The 19,686-nt window shown below is 37.4% G+C and overlaps 1 protein-coding gene across 1 annotated transcript in view; it reads left to right on the forward strand.

The window, feature by feature from the left end:
* SLC15A5 (solute carrier family 15 member 5) overlaps positions 1-19,686 on the forward strand; it is a gene marked incomplete at both ends in the record, with an annotated part of 73,907 nt that overhangs the window by 42,636 nt on the left and 11,585 nt on the right. Inside the window, one exon of the mRNA XM_081127804.1 lies at positions 7,722-7,853. Coding sequence (XP_080983930.1) covers positions 7,722-7,853 — 132 coding nt within the window. The remainder of the gene's footprint in view (positions 1-7,721; positions 7,854-19,686) is intronic.

Here is a 19,686-nt window from a genome sequence, read left to right on the forward strand (position 1 = left end):
TTGGATTTTTAGCTTTGCACTTACTACAAGTGTGACCTTGAGAATTAATTTAACCTTTAAGTTTCACCTTTCTGATCTTTAAAAGGGAAATAATTACAATCCTTCTTTATATCACAGTATCAGTGTAAGAATCAATGGGAATGTGGACTACTCCTTGAGAATTAGATGACATAAAAAGGTGTTTTGAACTGTAAAATCAAGAATTACTCTTGCAGTACAACATAATGGTTAATATCTATGATCTTAAAGTAAGACAGATCTGAATTAAACCCCAGTTCTGCCACTGACGAGTTGTGTGACCTTGGAAAAATTGTTCTGCATTTCTGAGCCTTTTTCATCATCTGTAAAATGTGGAAGGTTGTTGTAAGGACCAGGTGAAATATTTTATGTAAAGGAAAAAGCGGTGTACCTGGTTTATAGGTGGCATTCAATAATTAGCAGCTATAATGTGTGCTGTTATTATTGTTATTTTTATCATTATATTTCACATAAGTTAATAGTGCGAGACTCAGACTCAAGGATCAAGCACAGCTCATAGCTCTTTCTACCACATTATTACAACTCAAACATCAGGAGACCCGGTAAGGTGAGCAGAATTGTGTCTTTCTCAAATTAGTCATTTTAGATTCTTTTTTTCCTCTTATTTCTCACCTCCAATCCAACAGCAAGTCTTAGTCTTTACTCTGAAATATAATCCAAATTTGACTATGTCTCACTGTCTCTTTTGCTATCTGCCTAGCTCTAGCCTCAATTCTATCAGAGCCTCCTAACTTATCCTCCTGTGCCCTCTCCTGCTCCATGAGTCCATTGTCTTCAAGAGAGCTATCATGTTCTTTCTAATACATAAGTCCTATCATTTTCCTGCTTAAAAGTTTCTAAGACTAGGGAGATAAATTTCTTAACTGGTGAATAAGGCTTCACATGATTTAGCCTCTGTACTACTCCAACTACATTTTATAACATTCTTCCCCTTGCCCACTTTACTAGAAATGTGATGATCTTTATTCTATGTTTCTAAGATGTCAAACTTATTTTTGTTCCACGGCCTTTGTTTCTGCTCTTCTCTCTACCTAGAATCCCCTTTCCTCTATGTTCAAATGGTTGGCTTCTGCTAATCAAGTTTTCTCAAAGATCATCTCTTCAAACAGGCTCCCCTGGTCATCCTGTCACTTTCCAGCCCATATTTTTAGAGTGCTTGTCAGAATCTGAAGTTGTCTTATTTATATGTGTGTTATGTTGCCTGCCTCTCACCAGAAGAATGTATAGTCTTGGAATCAAGAGTCTTATTCTTCTGTTCATCCTTTTACTCTTTTGTGTTCTTCCTTCCTGAAAAGTGCACATACAAGGTAGGTGACCAATAAATATACTTAGTTGAATAAACAAATGAGTGAATAATATCTAAAGCTATCTCTATTTGACTATAATAGAAATACATTATTCAAATTACTGACAATATCCTACATTGATGGCATGAAGCAGAAAGCATAATGGATCATTCCCCAAATTTCAGTGGCTATTTCCTTCTCTACTAAGCCATGCTATATATTGGATATGATTTACAAGGGGGGAAAAAACAAAACAGAAAACTTTTCAGATTATGTCTTCATTATAGCAGCCCATACCCCAATTATCTCATAACCTGTGTTCATTTATTTATTCCAAAAAATACTGCGTGGGTATCTACAATATGCCTGACACTGCTCTAGATGCTTAAGACACACCAGTTTTTAAAAAATCTGCCATTGTGAACTTACATTCTACCAAAGGGCAAAAGATAATAAACAATAAATGTAAAACATAAATTATACAACATGTTAGAAGGTGATGAGTACTATAGATAGAGAAAATGTAGGGCAGGATAAGGGAGATTAGGAATGTCATGCATAAAAGGGAGCAAGTTGTAGCATTAATTGATGATCAGGATAAGCCTCAATGAAAGGTAATATTTGAGCTGAGACTTGAGAGAGTTGAGGAAGTCAGCCACACAGACATCTGTAAAGAACATCATTGCTGGCAGAGGAGTCAGTAAATGCAAAGAGAGGAGTGTGTCTGGCAAGAAAGTGCAAGGAGTTTGGTGCAGTTGGAGGAAAGTGAGAAAGAAAGAAACTGGTAAGATAAGAGTTAGAGTAACCATTGTAAAGACTGAGTTGGGCCCTGAGTGAAATGGGAAAAGGAGTGACATGATATTAACACTTTTAAAGAATACCTCTCTGTGTGTGGAGAATACACTACAGGGAGGGAAAGAATAAAACTGAGACTGTAGTCTAGATAAGACAAACAAGTGTCTAGGCCAGAGAAATAGCAGGATAGGTGGTGAGCTATCGTCAATTTATTTATATTTTGAAGACAAAACCAATAGGGTATGAGAAAGAGAGGATTTAATAATGATATCACAGCTTATGACCTGAGCAACCAGAAGGACGGAGTTGCCATCTACAGAGCCATAAAAGGCTACAGGTAGGACAAGCTTTGGGGAGAAGGTCATGAGTTTAGTTTTGGACATTTTGAGGACAAGATGTCAAATAGAAATGTCAAACAGGGATTGGATATCCAGGTCTGTAATTTGGTACTGAGATAAGGGATAGATGCAAATTTGAGAGTGATAAGCATATTGGTAGTATTTAAAGTAACAAGACTAGTTGAGATTATCAAGGGAGTTAGGGTACATAGGAAGTCTGAGGAGCCAGAGATGCAAATTAAAGAACTGAGCCCTGAGGCATTCCATTCATTAAGGCATTCTAGAAAAGATGAGAAATTTGCAAAGGAGATAGGAAAGAAGTGACTTAAAGAAGATGTGGTACATATATACAATGGAATACTACTCAGCCATAAGAAAAGATGAAACAATGCCATTTGCAACATGGTCTTGAGAATATCATGTTAAGTGAAATAAATCAGATTTAAAAAGTCAAGAAGCATATGATTTCACTCATATGTAGGATATAAAACTGAAAGCAACAAATGAACAAACAAGACAAATTATCCACTTGTCTCAGATCAAAACTCATAGACACAGACACAGTGTGGTGGTTACCAGAAGGAAAGAGGGCTGGGAGGGAGGTAGCAAAGGGTAAAAGGAGTCAAATATATGGTGGCGGAAGGAGATTTGACTTTGGGTGGTAAACACACAATGCAATAAACAGATGATGTCTTATAAAATTCTCTGCTTGAAACCTATATAATTTTATTAACCAATGTCACCTCAATAAACTTAAAAAGTTGGGTTTTTTTAAAGAATCTTTATCTCAGGGAGGCTGAGCAATTTTCCCAAGTCAAACCATAGCTACAAAACAGTTTTGTACATCACAACTTCACAATAAATAATATTTGAAATGTGTTCTTCTGAGAGAACAATAAAAAATGCTATCAGTTGGGGGTGCCAGGGAGAAGTGACGGGTGAGAAAAGAAGAAAACCAAGAGAGTAACCTCTTAGAAGTCAAATGAAGAAAAGGTGTTAAGGAGGAGGGAGGGATCAGCTGTGTCAAGCACTGCGGTTAGATCTAACAAGATGAGAACTGAGAATTGACCATTAAGCGATTTGTGGGTTATTGGTGATTCTGGCAAGAGCCTGTTTAGGTGGGCTATGTGGATGCACCTAAGAGTAATTGGAATAAATCTGAGAAGAACTGGAGACAGTTCATTTGAAGGATTTTGCTACAAAGGAGAACAAAGAAATGGAACAGCAGCTGACAAAGGAGGCTAAGGAAAGGGTTGTTTATTTTTGTTTTTAAGGAAGGAAAAATAATGGCATCGCACAGTACGTTGGTGGGAATAATTCAATAGGGATGTGAATTTATGGCGTCAGGGAGAGGGAAAATACTGGAGGGAGAGAGGCCGAGATCTAATTTACAAGTGGAGAATTTGGTTTTAGATAGTAGCAAGGCTATTTCATCAATGGTAACAGTTTGGAAGGCAGAGTGTGTAGGTGCAGAAGCTCATGGGTACGTAAGTATGGTGTGAAGATTCTGTGGACATCCTCTTCTGGCTGATTCCATTTTTTCAGTGAAGTAGGATGCAGAAGAATGAAATTGTTGTCCAGGACAATGGGAGAGTGAACGAACTAGAGGATACAGAATGTTGTCAGGAAGCATTAGTAGGCTGCTTGAGGTTTATGGGCAGGAATTTAAAATGAGTTGGACAACATGGTTATGGATTTTTCTTCTGCCACATTAGGCTGCATGGATATAGGATCAGAGATGGCAGACAGTGAATTCTTTTGCCAATCAGGTTCTAGAAAGCAAGAGACAGGCAAGGGAATGAGAGTCTGAGAAGGAATATGATTATAACGATTGACCATGAAACTTAACGTGCGTAAGAAGATTAGTGAGGACTTGAGGGCATGAAGGAAGTGACAATAATAAAAGGAGCAATGCAGCAGAGGTCCTGGAGGAGTACAACCATTTGTATGGTTGAGTGGTAGACAACGAGCTGGGAGGGTAGAAGGCGGCAGTCAAAGGGGAGTGCCAAAGTTGAGATTACGGAGTGGTTACAGTTATTGGAATAAGATGGGTTCTCAAACTTTTACTGAAAAGTGTCAGATAGTAAATAGTCAGGTTTTTCACACCAGTCTGTCACAACTGCTCAACTCAGCCATACACAAGCAGTCGTAGAATGGATGTGGCTGTGTTCCTATAAAACGTTATTTATAAATAGGTGTCAAGCTGGACCTTATGTGACTATAGTTCACCAACCCCTGCTCTGGGGAACAAGGTTCAGAGTGTGACCATGGTTATGAATGGATAGAGTGGGGGACAAGGACAGTTAAGAGGAAAGAGGTCAAGGAATGAGAAACCAAGATTTGGCAGAAGGGAAGGTTGGAAGGATGACCTGTATGTATATTATAACTGCCAAGAATTAAGACAGGAGCTGTACTGGAGGGACTGATGATGAGAAAGGAGCTGATAACTGAGAAATAGAGAAAAATGGTCTAAAAGTTGGCAGATGACAGCATGAAAGAGAAGTATTAGGTCATATAATCAGATTATATGAGAATCAAATCTTAAGCTTTTTAGACATGAGAAAGGAAAGTGGTAACTGGATAAAGTTCCATTTTCTGGACTGCAGTACTTCTCCACTTGGTCAAAATAACTTCTTACCAAACACAATAAACACATTTCACTATTTAAAAACAATAGGAGTAAAAGTAATTTCTAACAAGGAGTCCCCAGTACCAGGTGCCTCAAGAAGGAGGTTATCGCTCCATAATTTGTAGATTCTGTATACGCTGTGATGGGACATCTTTGCAAACATTAACCAGCCTCCACCTGGAGGCACATTTCAGCTCTCCCTGGCAAGAAGACCAGCTTTTACATACATTTTGAATAGTTTTTACTGGGTCTTCATAGTAAAATGAGAATTTGAGAGTAGTGGCAGACCTGTTGATAATATCTACAGCATAGTGTGCTTACAAGAAGTGTCGTGGAGCCCAAAAAATCAAGTTGATGATTACTAAAGTCGAAAAAGATCAGAACATGCAAGAAGATGCCTGAATCTAGAGATCCGAGGACTTGAAAAGCTAAGTCCCATAAAAGGGAACCGAAGGCTTTCAAAACGATGAAAATGACACCAAAGAGAGATTAACCAGCAGGCAGAGGCTGGCAAAGTGTGCTCATGAATTATATACCGCACCAGAAGTTCTAGCAAGAGAAAAACATAGGATTAATAATTAACTAGCCGAGCAATAATGGGCTTGTACGTTCTGTGTTTTCTCCGTGAAAGAAAATCGGCTTAGTCTTTCTGCCCATTGTTTGTCTCCTCATATTTATAGAGAGGAAAGTTCATGAGCCAAATCCTTCTTGTAACTGTGAATAATTTCTTCCCAAAGCCTCTTCAACATTTCTCTTGTTATCTCCTTTGGATCTTCCTGAAAAAACTTGCGGCCTGGCCTCAGGCTCCTGCTGGTGATTTGCACTGCGCCAGAAAGCTGGGGCGCCCCGGGCCCCTTGCCGCCAGTATTTGAAGCCCTCTCCAGTTTTCTATCGATCACCATCATTACCTTCATCTCCAAGAAGTATTTGTGGTATCGAGTGCCTGTTTAGCACTGCCCTTGGTACCTTCGCTCTCCACCCTCCCAGAGATGAAAACCCAGGAAAGGCGTACCCAGGCCTTTCGCACCCTCAGCGCCAGCACTCGGCACATTTCCTAGGGCACAGGCAGGGACGCCTTTCAGTGTTTATGGGACGTTAAATAAAAACATGGGAGGACACTCAGAGGGCAAAACAGAAACATTAAATGAAGGCAGGAGGGAACATTCGTACATTTACATTATGTATTAGTAAGTTGGTTTAAAAGTGCGTCGCGAGTACATTTATTGGGGTAAAGTACAGCTGGTAAACCAGGGGTGAAATCTGCCAGAGAGGGAAGGGAGGAGATAAGTTCTCTTTCTTCTTACAGAGAAGGAAACTGAAGGTTTCATGTTCACGATATATTGATTTTCTATCACCACTTTTCTTTTTAGAATGGGCTTTAATGTTTGTTTATGACCTCTCATTGTAGAAAAACTTGCCAAGTACAAAAGAGCAAGGAGAAGAAAAATTAAAAACCCAATAATTCAACCATTTAAAGCTAAAAATGTTCCCGTTATTCAACATTTTTTCTTATAATTGTTTGTTACACATATAAAAAGAGAGAGATTAGTGTAATAAATGCCTGTGTACCCATGTTCCAGCCTCAACAATTTTCAACTCACAGCCGAACTTGTTTTATATCTACCCTCACTTGCATTCTCAGTTCCTCCTTGTATAATGTTGAAGCACATCCCAGATACCATATTATAATATATAGTAAATAGTTGAACATATATGCCTAAGATTGCCATGCATACTTAATAGTTATGTTAATATGGTATGTACAAAATTATACATACTTATTTTCATCTATTTCTGATATCAAAATTATTTTTAATTAAATTTTTCTTTTTGATGGAGGTATAATTGACATATAACATTATATTAGTTTCATAGTTTCAGATGTATGACCTAATGATTATATATTTGTATACACTGCAAAATGATCACCACAAATCTAGTTACCATAGGTCACCATAAAAAATTATGAATTTTGGTGGGGTTTCTGTGTGTGTGTGTGTGTGTGCATGTGTGCTTGCACGTGTGTGATGAGAACTTAAAAGATTTGCTCTCTTGGCAACTTTCAAACATGCACTACAAAATTACTGACTATAGTCATTGTGCTGTACATTACATCCACATTAGTAATTTATTTTATAAACGAAAGTTTGTGCCTCTTGATATCCTTCACCAATTCTACCTACCCCCTGACACCCCTCTCCTCTGGCAACCACCATCCTGTTCTCTGTATCTATGAGTTTTGTTTTAAATGTTTGTTCACATATAAGTGAACTCATAGGGTATTTGCCTTTCTCCATCTCACTTATTTCACTTAGCGTAATACCCTCAAGGTCATGCAGGTTGTAACACATGGCAAATTTTCGTTCTTTTTTATGGCTGAGTAGTATATTGGGACATCCAACCACTGATTCCTGTAGCTGTACAAGGATATATTTTGTCATATTTGATTCCTTGTAGACACTTATAAATTTTAAGATCATAGTATATCTTACTGTAGTAGTTTTAACAAACTCCAACTCAAATTTTAATTCTATCAGTAAACTTTCTTTGAAATATAATCAACACTAATTTGAACAGCATCTATGAAAGTATATTAGAGAGAATGTTCTAAATTCTGACCTCCTTTTTTCTCAGTCTCTATAATATCATACAGATTTGTTCCAAGTACCATCAGAGGAACCCTGACGAATTTTCTGACCCTGTTCAATGGATTGGCTTGTTTCACGGGGGCACTGCTGGTGGAGTTGGTATATCTCATCTCACAAGGTAAAAATAGGTTTATGGTATGTTTATATATATTGATTTGATGACTAGACAATTGGGAGACAAAACCTTAAGAAGAGAGGTTTTGCCAGTGTATTCTTTTTTTTAATTGCTCCACTTTTGCAATTAAAATAGAATTAAAATAGAAAAAAGACTCTTGCTGTATTCATTAGTTTCTGAGAACTGTTTTTCTTTTGATAGGAAGAGGTAATTATAGAATGTAACTTCTCATAAGACCCCATCCACTGTCTTTCCTTAGTGTATTTTAAAACAAACTGGTCATTATATCCTTATCAGGTCTTTCAGTGAGGCCATATTTAATAATGCCTCATAGTTGGCATAGGTAATCCTCAGAAAAGGTAAGTCCTGTGTAAATAAGGGTATCTGGATGATCTTTTTTCCTTATAATTCACTAGAAATCTTGTCTATGCAACCAAAGAGAAATTGTGCATTGAATAACAAGTGATCTTGGAAAAATTTTCCCCATAGAGACTTTGGTCAGAAGAAGCAACCAAACTGAAAAGTTCATGTGCAACCATAAGAAGTACTACTCTTACATGTCCTGGTAAAAAATCAGACATGATGACAATAATGATTAGCGGTCACAGTGAATGTCTTTGGCTGTATTTTAAATCTACAGACTTTTCCCTTGATTTGTTCTAAGATGTTAATATAGTTTAATTTTTTTATTTACTTTTGCTTATTATATAGAAAATACTACAAGTTTTATTCTTTTCTACTTTAAAAAATACTTAAGTTGTGCACTTAAAATACTGTAAAAAAAGTGTTGGTTTGTGTGCTCTTGTAGCCAACACACTTAATTTACTTACTTTCAAACTACAGAAAAAATAACTGCTATGAATGAGAAACCCCTTTTAACACTAAGTCTCTATTCAAAAAATACAGGGTGTCCCAAAAACAGTATACACACTGAATAATTATAAAGGCAGTGTTTATTAAAATATATTTCATTTTTAAAATGTAATAGAATCAGCTGTTAAAGTATATAGATTTTGGGGGGATACCCTCTATTTATCAAGGACCTCCTTTGTTTCAGGCACAATACTGGGCACTGACAATACCATGACAAACAAAATAAACACTTCCAAACCCTCATAAAATTTCCAGGGTCATAGGGAAACAATAAATTAAGAGTGATAAATTCAATGGTAAGTGTAGCAGAATTTTAGGGAACAAATGTACAATCCATGATTGATGAACAAGATTAAACCCTGCCCTTGTTTTAGTTAACTAAGTAAAAACATGTATTGAATACTTACTATGTACCAGGCCCTGAACTACATTCAATTATGTGAGATATAGTTCCAATTCTCAAAGAGCTCAAACCCAAACTGTCATAACTAACTGTGTGAACTGTGGCAGGTTGTTGACTTCTCTGATGATTAGATTCTTTATATGTAAACAGGTAATTAAGCATTGGTATTAGAATTTATGACAGCCTGGAAAGTCTTACCTATATCGCCACCTAAAACATCTTAGGTGTTGAACATATGATTCTTTCCTTCACATTACGCAATGAAGATGTTTCTGAAAATTTGCTAAACGTGTAAATTTCTATTATCAAATCACATTTCATATACTCTAGAAGTACTACAAAGTCAAATATTACTACGAGTTAATATCTTACATAAATCTAAATTTTTCATATGCGTTCTTGAGCAACTTACCCAGAGTTAGGCCAAACCTCACTGGTTAATTTCCCCACTAAACTGTCCTCACTTTAGACATCAGCCACAAGTTGAGGGGTCCCCAGAACTGCCATCACTTCTGATAAGCTGGCTATAAATTTGGAGGTCCCCACAGACTTCCTCGGGTTTTATAATTTGCCAGAATGACTTGCAGAACTCAGGAAAGCACAGCACTTAGATTACATCTTTATGAAAGCAAAATAATACAATTCAGATTGAGCCAAAGGAAGAGACACCTAGAACAAAGTCTGGGAAAGTTCCAAAAGTAAAACTTCCCTTATCCTCGGGGATGCAGTATTACCAACCAGGGAAACTTACTTGAGCTTCAGAGTTTTTACTGAGGTTTTATTATGTGGTCACGATTGGTTGAATCACTGGCTATGTAGCTGAACTTAATTTCCAGCATCTTTTCCAACCCCAGAGGTTGAGCTGATATGTGACTCAAAGCCCCGTCCTCTAATCACATGGCTGGTCTTCCTGGCTGGCCAGCCCCCATTTGAGTCATCTGTTAGCATAAGCCGTCGGGTGGGGTTTGAGGGCTCACCACGAATAACAAAGATACTCCAATCACTCAGGAAATTCAAAGGGTTTCGAATTTACCTTCTAGGGATCAGGGACAAGACCAAGCAAATTCTACACTTCACTATTTCACTCAAAACCTAAATATCTATTGCGAATTTACATAGCATGGTAGCACAGGAAACATTACTGCATTTATTACAACAATCTTATAAAGGTGGTATTACAACCTATGTTTTAAAATGTAACAATTTAAGCAGAAAAAAGACAGTGAAGTACTCTAGTCATCACAACTATTACCTGACAGAGATCTGAGCCTCTCAGGGTTCTGAAACCAATGTCAATATTGATTACAACACACCAAAGATCTATTAGGAGTCACCCTAATACAACCACCTTGGATGAGGGTCTACATATAAGATGTTATTGATAATATTCTAGATAAAGTAAAAGGTAGATAAACAAAAGTTTATATAATTCTGGCAGAGTTTGGTGCCCATGAAAGGTTTGCTAAGGACATATGGTGAAGACATCTTAGCAAAATAAGATGTGCAGTGGGGCACTCTAAACCTGTATTCAGAATACCATATAAATTACCACTAATTAATTTTACTTCTTAAGAGTTTTCCTGTTCCTGATAATACTGTTATATCAAATCATATCCCAGTAAGTTAGAATGCTACAATTGGATATTACCTTAAAGGTCATCTAGTCTAACACTGTACGAAAAACTATTAGATATACTAGCATCTGCTAGTACCTCGGAAAATTCTCTACTTTGAGATATAACCTGAGTCTGCCCATCTGTTGAGAACTATGTTCCACAGAATAAGTCTAATGTTCTATCCACATAGCAACTCTTCAGACATTTGACAAATATTCAAAGAAAGAATGTGGCACAGGGTTAAAAATGTAGGTTCTGGAGTTGAATCCAGGTAGTCTACCTATGTGTCCTCAGTTTCCATGCCAACAATAACAATAAATAATTCATCATGTTGTTCTGAGGATTAAGGAATTAATACATGTGATAAGATAGCTATTATGATAGTCTTCTATTTTATATACGAACCGCCCCAGTTTTCTCCCATTGCATGATTACCTGATTTTTCACTATAAAAACCCCTCCATCATTAAACAAGCAACAATTTGTCAGTATCTTTCTTAAAATATGGTTTCCAGAATCAAACACAATGCTCAAGATGATTGATATGTCACTTTGATTAACATTCTCTCTCTCTCTCTCTGAATGCCAACAGGGATTATGTTGACTTTTTCAGTAGCTGCATCATGCTTATGGTCAATTAAAACCTGAAGGTTTTTTTTTTATTTTTAACAGCCTTTCTACATTCAGTTCCACTCGTCTTATCACAATTTTTTTTTCTAATTAAATGCAAGAATTTATCTTTATCCTTAATAAATGTCAGCCCATCATCCTAAATAACACATTTTAAAAACTTGATTCTGTCATCCATTAAATTACTAATCTTCACTTCTTTACTAGCTTTGTGTCATCTGCCAATGTAGTAAGCAAGTAACTAGACTTCTTCCAGGTAATTGATAAAGTGTTGAATTGGACAGAACCAAAAATAGAGCCTATGGAAAATTCCTAAACACCTCACTGCAAGTTAATGACAATCAACTAATCCTTCCCTTTGGGATTTAATCAGCTCCCACTTCACTTAATTACTATATTCAGCCCACGCACTTCTCCATCTTCCCTGAGTGACATCACAGGACTCATTGTTACATATTTCTCTCAGAATAGGATATGGCTTTGTTTACGACAGTCCCTTTAGCCATCAGAATAGCACTTATCAAGAAAGGAAATGAAGTTCCTTTACATGATTTGGTTCTAGTGACCTTACACTGATGTATAGTGACTAACTAGAGCCCTTAAAAGAGAGGGATCCTTTTACCCTATGCCTGACTTTGGGTTAAGTCATCATCTCTCTAAGACTGCTTCCTTTTATTTAAAAAAGGAAATGCTTTGCTTTGCTTTTCTCAGAGATGTTAAGATCAAATTAAATAAGGCATTTTAAAATTTAATGTCAGAGATTATTTTAAATATAAAATTAAGTCATATATTATAGTGACCCCTTTGGTTAAAACAAAATCAGTTCATTAGTCAAACCACCAGATCAATTTTTTGACAGAGCTGACCATAATGAAACCAAGACTACTGCTATGTGCTCAGACACCCCACATGCCTCCACATCCCATTTAGCACATAGGATATTTTAAACCTTACGCATTCATGTCAGCTGAGCGTGTGTGTATACGAGAGTGTGAGTGTTAGTGCATGATTGGAAAGGGTAATCAGCTCTCACAGGCCCCCCGTCTCCAAGCTGCATTAGTCATTTTTAGCACCGTGGTGGAGAATGGTGTGAATGTGGAAATGCAAAAGATTTCTCAAAACTTGACTGTGCAGACAGAGAGCTGCTGGAGTGACATTTTCAGTACAAGTGAGAAAACTGATCCTTCTGGGATCTCTAACTCCGAGTGCTTTAAAGGAGAAGATACAAGACTAAACCCATCCTCCTACGCTAATCATTTCAGGAATAGTTTATCTAAAAGTAGCAATGCTAATATAAAGGAGTGAAGAAGTCAGTCAAACTGCTTATTTCAACTCTATCCCATTAGCAACCAGATCAATTTTCTCACACATGAGTTCGAGCTTACCTTTTGACAAAAATAACAAAATAGCATTCAGTGAAAAATGACATCTTCGTTATGGACGTGCAAGTGATTGAAAGATCCAAAGCAAAATGCCTGAGAGACAAAGGATAATTGGACAGAATCAAGAGGTCAAGGTATACATCTTTTTGTCCCCGCTAGTCCTTCCTTCTCAGAGTTCATGAAAGGAACAAAGAATTTAGCTGTTTAATTCCTATCAAGATCATTTGGAATTAAAAAATGTGATCTTTTAAAATCCTCATTTAAATATCTATGATTATTGAAGCCACTGACAGCCATGTCAGCGTGAATCACCTAGTCGCTCTTGAAGCAGGAGTCTGCAGTTGCAGTCAACTTGAGAGAAGGAAATATTTATGCATCTGGAAAGGTGTTCATCTGGTTTCACAAGCCCGTTCTTATTTTTCAAGAGATGTTTTTCTTCAAATTCACATCAAAGCCTTGGGTCCAACTTCACATGCATTTTGAGGTGACCGATTTTTTAATCCAAAGGGGAAAAGAAGTGGCCTGCTACCCCATAATCTGTCTTTAGTTAGCCATGCTTTACTGTCTGTCAGCTGGCTTAATGCCAGAGTTTCTGTGGCCAACTAGGCAGGCCCCCAACAGCTCCCATAGGCAAATCCTGCTTATGGTCCTCAGTCAGAATTAGATGCAGAGACCTCCTGTACAGCGGGGTTATGTATTTCAGAAACAATTTATTCTACACTCTCAACCTTTGGCTCCACAGAAACCCTTGGAGCTGCTCACAGGCCTTAGGGTTCTTAACAGTATCAAAGCAGGGCCCAAACTACCCTTTAGACTATGGAAAGCAACCGTCCATTGCTATTGGCTCACAAGAGGTAGAAAGGGACAGCTTTGAGTCAGATAAATTTGAGTTTAAGCTCAACTCAGCTCTTAAAGAGCTATGAGATCTTGAGCATGTTAACTTTTCTGAGTCTCAGTTTCTCCTTCTCTAAAATGGTGTCACTAGCAACTTCCAAGAATTCTATGAGGACAAGAGGAAATAAATATAAAGCACCAGATAAATAAAAGCAAAAATGTATATATACTTTTGTTGTTGTTGTAATTTGAGTGAGACCTCAACATTTTCCAAGTGAGCTAGGATTATCATGCATATGATATTCTGGCATAATAATTTAATAATTCTGCAGAAAAGAGTGTGCTCCATAAATACAGAGCTCAGTTGTCCCATTCAACTTCAATTCCAAGTCTAGATTGGGACGAGATGAAATAAAGCAGTGCTCTTAGATTCTTCTTGGTCTCGTGGACCCCTGTCATTAATGGAGCTTCCTTTGCATGGCAAACTTAGAAGTCTAGATAGTTAGAATCACACCCATGTCCACAGTAAGAGTACCTGGAAATGCATTTGAAGTTGACACTAGAAGGATGGGGTGTACTTGGCGTGGTGAGCATAGGAGTCAAGTATTTCTGAAAGAGAGTATATATACCAATGCTTGGGAGTAGAGAATCACGAGGTACATCAGGGGAACTCAAAGAAGATCAGTGACCTAAAAATATTCAGTAAATATTTTCTGAAGAGAGAATATGAGGGGAGAATTGCATGAAATCAGGTTGAGGAGTTAGAAGCAAAATCATGCAGGACCCTTGGTTTACAGGGATTTATCTAATTTGAAGGTAATAAGAAATCTTTAAGGCATCAGGCAAGTGACACAATCTATTTGGTTTTAAGATCATGTGGATGCAGTATAATTTGGAAGGGGGAGAAAATGGTTGGGGAAAACCAAGAAGGGTACAACTGAAGTCAGCCAGGCAAGTCTGGATAGTGATTAACAAGGAAGAAAAGAAGCAGATGGAGACAAATGCATGGATATAAGCTTCATTTGAAAGATGGAATCGATAGTCCTCTGCAATGGTTTTGATAGTCAGGGGGAAGCAGGGTACAAGAAAAAGGAGAGGTGTCAAGAAGGCATCCCAGATTCTGCCAAGAGCAACTGGGTGGGCAAAGAAAATGTTCTCCATTTTCTAAGTGGAGAACACCCGAAGACGAGTGGGTTTAAAAACTTGTCACCCATTCATTTTTTAACATATTAAGTTTGACATACTTGTTTGACATCCATATAGAAATATCTGGAGCTCAGAAAAAAGATCTGGGTCAGATATATAAATATGAGAATCTATGGCACAAAAATAGCATTTGAACCCATAGAAGTGAATGAAATTACCTAGTGTGAATATTAGGAGAAAAATGAGGAGAAAAAGGAGCCTGGGACCTAGACCTGAAAAGCCTCAGTATTAGAGGTTACACAGAGGAGAAATGGCCCAGCCCGCTGGAGAAAGAAAATTAGCAGCCAGAGATTTGGGGGGGGAGGGAGGGGGGTACAACTATACACGTTTGTGAGTGTATATTCATATACATACATATGTGTGTATGCAACATGTATATTTCACTGCCAATAAGAGAGAGGGTTATTTCAAGAAGGGATTGGTAAATTGTGTTAAATGCTGCTGTAAGATCAAGTAGAATGAAGAATAAAAAGTATTTATAGCCGGCCGGTGTGGCACAGGGGTTGAGCATCAACCTAGGATCCAGGAGATCGCGGTTCGATTCCCAGTCGGGGCACATGCCTGGGTTTCAGGCTTGATCCCCAGTGTGGGGCTTGCAGGAGGCAGCGGATAATTGACTCTCTCTCATCATTGATGTTTCTGTCTCTCTCTCTCCCTCTCCCGTCCTCTCTCTGAAATCAATAAAGACATTTTTTTTAAAGTATTCATAGATTTAGCAACATTACAATCACTAATAACTTCAGTAAGAGTCACTTCAGTGGTGAGAGGGGAATGAAAACCAGATTGGAGTAGGGCGAAGAAATACCTAGTGAGGAAAGAAATAAAGGTATTGCATTTAAACATCTCTTTTGAAGAACTTGGCAATGAAGATTTAAATAAAGATTTAAATGGTGGCTGGATGAGAATATAAAAGGATTTGCCAGATTTAGCAAGTAAAAATACAGGAGACCCAGTCACATTGAATTTCAGGTACACAGCAAATACTTTTTTTAGTATGTCCCATGAAGCATTGTGGGCACACTACAAACAAAAAATTATTTGTGCAATATTCAGGGCATGCTTATCCTATAAAATAATTTATTGTTGTTCTAAAATTCAAATTTAACTGTGAGTTCTGTATTTTATCTGAGAAGGTTCGATGTGGGCTCAAGATACTTTCTTATTTGAGAAACCTTGAGCATATGTAACAGATAAAAATATTTGGAGAAGTTAAAAATGCAAGTGAAAGAAGGGAGACTGACTTATCAAAGAATGGATACTTCCTCCCTGCACTGAAACTGAGGGAAAGGAGAGGATGGTGCTGGTGCAAGCAGATGTGTAGTTCTGGTTTTGGAAAGGTGCTGGAGCCTTTCTTTCAAGGCTCCCAATTTCCTTTATAAAGCAGCAGGTCAATAATGAGGGCAAAGGGGGAGCAGGATGAGAATAGGAAGAACAGGGAATATGAACTCATTGCAGGAGCAAGCAAACTGATTTAGAAGTGTTAAGACTGCTTGTGATATCAGACGAAGTGAGTGGCCCTTTTCCCCGTGGGTGCTGGGGGTGGAGTCTTTACAATATCTCAAGAAAAATAATTTTCTGCGACCCGCCTGGGAGAACGAGTGGTTTTTATTTGCATGGAATTACATCCCTGGGTTTCCAAAGTCCCATCTCTCTTAGTCCAGTCATAGAAGAAGTGTAGCTGGAGTTTCACAAAAGCTAGAAGCAAAGCGAGTGTCCTGCGTTTCCTTTGCATGTTGGAGCTGGGTCTAGTTCAGCTTTGGGCTAGTTGCGGTCCATTAGTTCATTGTGTGGGGCGGGTCCACATGGCTGTGGCCACCTGGGTGAATGCAGGAGAACATGCCCCAAGCAGCAAGAGTTCCAAGGGTCCCGAAAATACAAGAGCAGGGGATTAAATATCCCAAATTTCCAGGTGCTTGCAGTGGCCACACCCATTCTGGCCAACCATCTCTATTCCCAGGGGTGACTGACAGTAAGCACCTTTACTAGTCCCCCCAACTTTACTGGGCTTGAATCTATCTTCCTTTTGCTGGACCCCTGGGGAGTGTAAAGTTGTAGCTTCCTGGTGAAGCTGTCCAAGTGACATACCTATAATATCTGGCCTTCCCTTTGCTCCCATCCCATCCCATTATTAATAACTAGGTTAATTACATGGTAGTATTGGCAGTGTTGAAGGCCCAGTTAACGCTGGTGATCATGAAGAGTGATATCAAACTACCTGAAGCATGATTTTGCCCAGTGACATTCAGGTGCTCAAAGCAGGTATGAAGTTGCCTGGTAGATTTTTAAATGGTCTAAAGACTACAAGATACAGGAATAAAGGCACTAACTCTACTCTTGAATTAAAGTAATTTGGAGTAAATCTTATAGGCTATTTTTTTCCAAATATTAAAAAAAAAGAGAGAAAAGTTTTCTTCTCATATTCTGAAATGAATAAGTCTACACCATTAGCTAAATGGAGTTGCAAATAAGAGAACAGACTGTACAAACAAGAGATATCAGGCAAAATCAGTTCCTGCTATATCCATAATATGATTTAAATTAAATATTTTACTATTTTAAGTAGCTCCACTTAGAGATTGACTTATTAATTCAGTCCACAAATACATACTGGGTTCCTACTATGTGTAAGTACTGAATTAATAATACCAAGCCTGATATTTAATTAACAAGAAGAACCTTATAGAAATAGTTGACACTCAAATTAATATCAGATATATTCATTTGACTAATGCTATTACAATTACAGTTCATGGCTAATGACATTATCGGGCTATTATCTCAGAGCATTACCTCTCTTCTAAAACTCATTTCCATGATAATTCATTGAAATCATCATGAGAACACACTATCTTGATGGGTTTTTACCTCCCAGTGCTCTTCAAGAGGAGAAACTCACAGTACTGTAAAAGAAAGCTTGTTATCCCAAATATCACCCATGCCCGTTCTCTGTGCAGTTCAGGTGAACAATGCATTGCTGTTTCTCTACAATTTTGAAAGACACGGTGTCCCTTCTCGGAAACAGCAACTTGACTTCATTTTAATCCACAATTCCCAAGAAGTGGGAATGCAAATTAAAGTGTCCATGCAGACAATGTTATGAGAGCAAGGTACTGAGCTCCTGCAGCTTTGGGACCCAATCTCGGCGCACCCATTTTATTCAACACATTTCTTCTATGTCCTTTACAGGACTTTCGAAAGACAGCTCCTCCTCTCTGTGCCTCTGTTTCCTCGTCTGTAAAATGAAGGTGATCACCTGAGTACTTATTAGATGAATATGGAAAAATGATAGAAAAGCCAAAGTAGAATATAGTTGTTAGGTATTATTTCCTTCAGGTATCATGAAAATTAATGTGTTTTAAAAATTAACTCAGGTAGGAGAGCTATGAATCTCAAATGAAGCATTTAAATCAGGTTACTGAAAGGAGGAAGGAAAGAAATTAACATTTATTAAGTGTCAGTTACATGCAGACCTTGCTATATGCATTTCACAAAGATATTATTTCATTAAATCTTTACAATTCTTTGGAGGTGGATATTTGTAGCCCCATCATATATAAGAGGAAAATGAGCTCAGAGAGTTATATAAGTTGCCTAAATCACAGCGCAGTGGTGGACTCCTGGTACCGGAGCTCTTTCTGCTGCACAGGGTTTATTTCCCACGGCACACAGCACATCCACCCCGGAGAAGAACTGATACATCTTTTTAATTGCATAGTTTTTCAGTCCCAAGCAAAAAGCACAGATGTGTCTAAAATAAAGTAAGGTATAAAATCTATTTCAGTCTTGTCTCAACAATTTTGGATTATTGATAGATATCAGCATTACAAAAAGTAACTTTAAAAAAAGAAAACCAGCAAAGTCTGAGGGAAATAATTGCTTGCTGTACCCAACTGTTATTTAAAAGATTCCAAAAGGCATATTTTCAGATCTTCAGACTTCCTTTACATTCAAAATAAGACAGTAATTAGTAAAAAAGAGGAAAATTGTTTTTTCCTCTGAAAATTGATGGCAGAAATCTGCCTTGAATCAAAAGCAATATGCTGGAGCACTGAAAATAACACCACTTCTGCCTGAGGTGAGCATACTGAGTTTACTGGAGTGAGTGAATCTTAGGATTCACATTCAACTGTTATTGTTACTTAGGGTAATAGGATTTCCGAAATAATGTCTTCGGACAGCTTCATAAATAGCATATAACTTCCAAGTTACAAATGAATTTTAGAACCATTTTATCAGTTTTCTCCAAATCCTATTTTTAATAAGGGAAACTTGTTAATTTTAGAAAATAATAAAGCTTTTATAATATTTAGTGTTTCATCTACAACATAACTTTTTATTTACTCAATGTTTAAAAATTCAGTTTAGTAAGATTTTCTTCTCTTTATATGTATCCTGAAAATTTCTTGTCAGAGTTATTACAGGAATTTTATGCTCATTTTCTTTTTGTTGTTATGAACTGAATTATTTCTCTTCATTACAACTCTCTGAGATAACCACTATTATATAAGAAGATTATTAATGATTATCTTCAGCTTGCATTGAACTTCTTTAACTTCCTTTGCAAATTTATGAGAGTATTTTAGTTGATCTTTTATGTTTATGGCAAAATTATCTAATCTTCTAAAATTTTTATTAATTGATTGTCTTGAGAGAAAGAGAGAGAGGGAAACATGTATTTGTTTTTCCACTTATTTAGGCATTCATTAGTTGATTCTTGTAAGTGCCCTGACTGGGGATTGATCCACAACCTTAGTGTATCAGGACAATGCTCTAACCAAATGACCCACCCAGCCAGAGCTTTAATGTAATTTTTTTATCCATATTTCCAATATTAACTCCTATGTTTTGTATCTATCAGGACACAGAACTTCCAGAGCTATGTTAACACCAGA

Source organism: Miniopterus schreibersii (genome assembly GCF_964146895.1).
Source record: "Miniopterus schreibersii genome assembly, chromosome: 2".
NCBI lineage: Eukaryota > Metazoa > Chordata > Mammalia > Chiroptera > Miniopteridae > Miniopterus > Miniopterus schreibersii.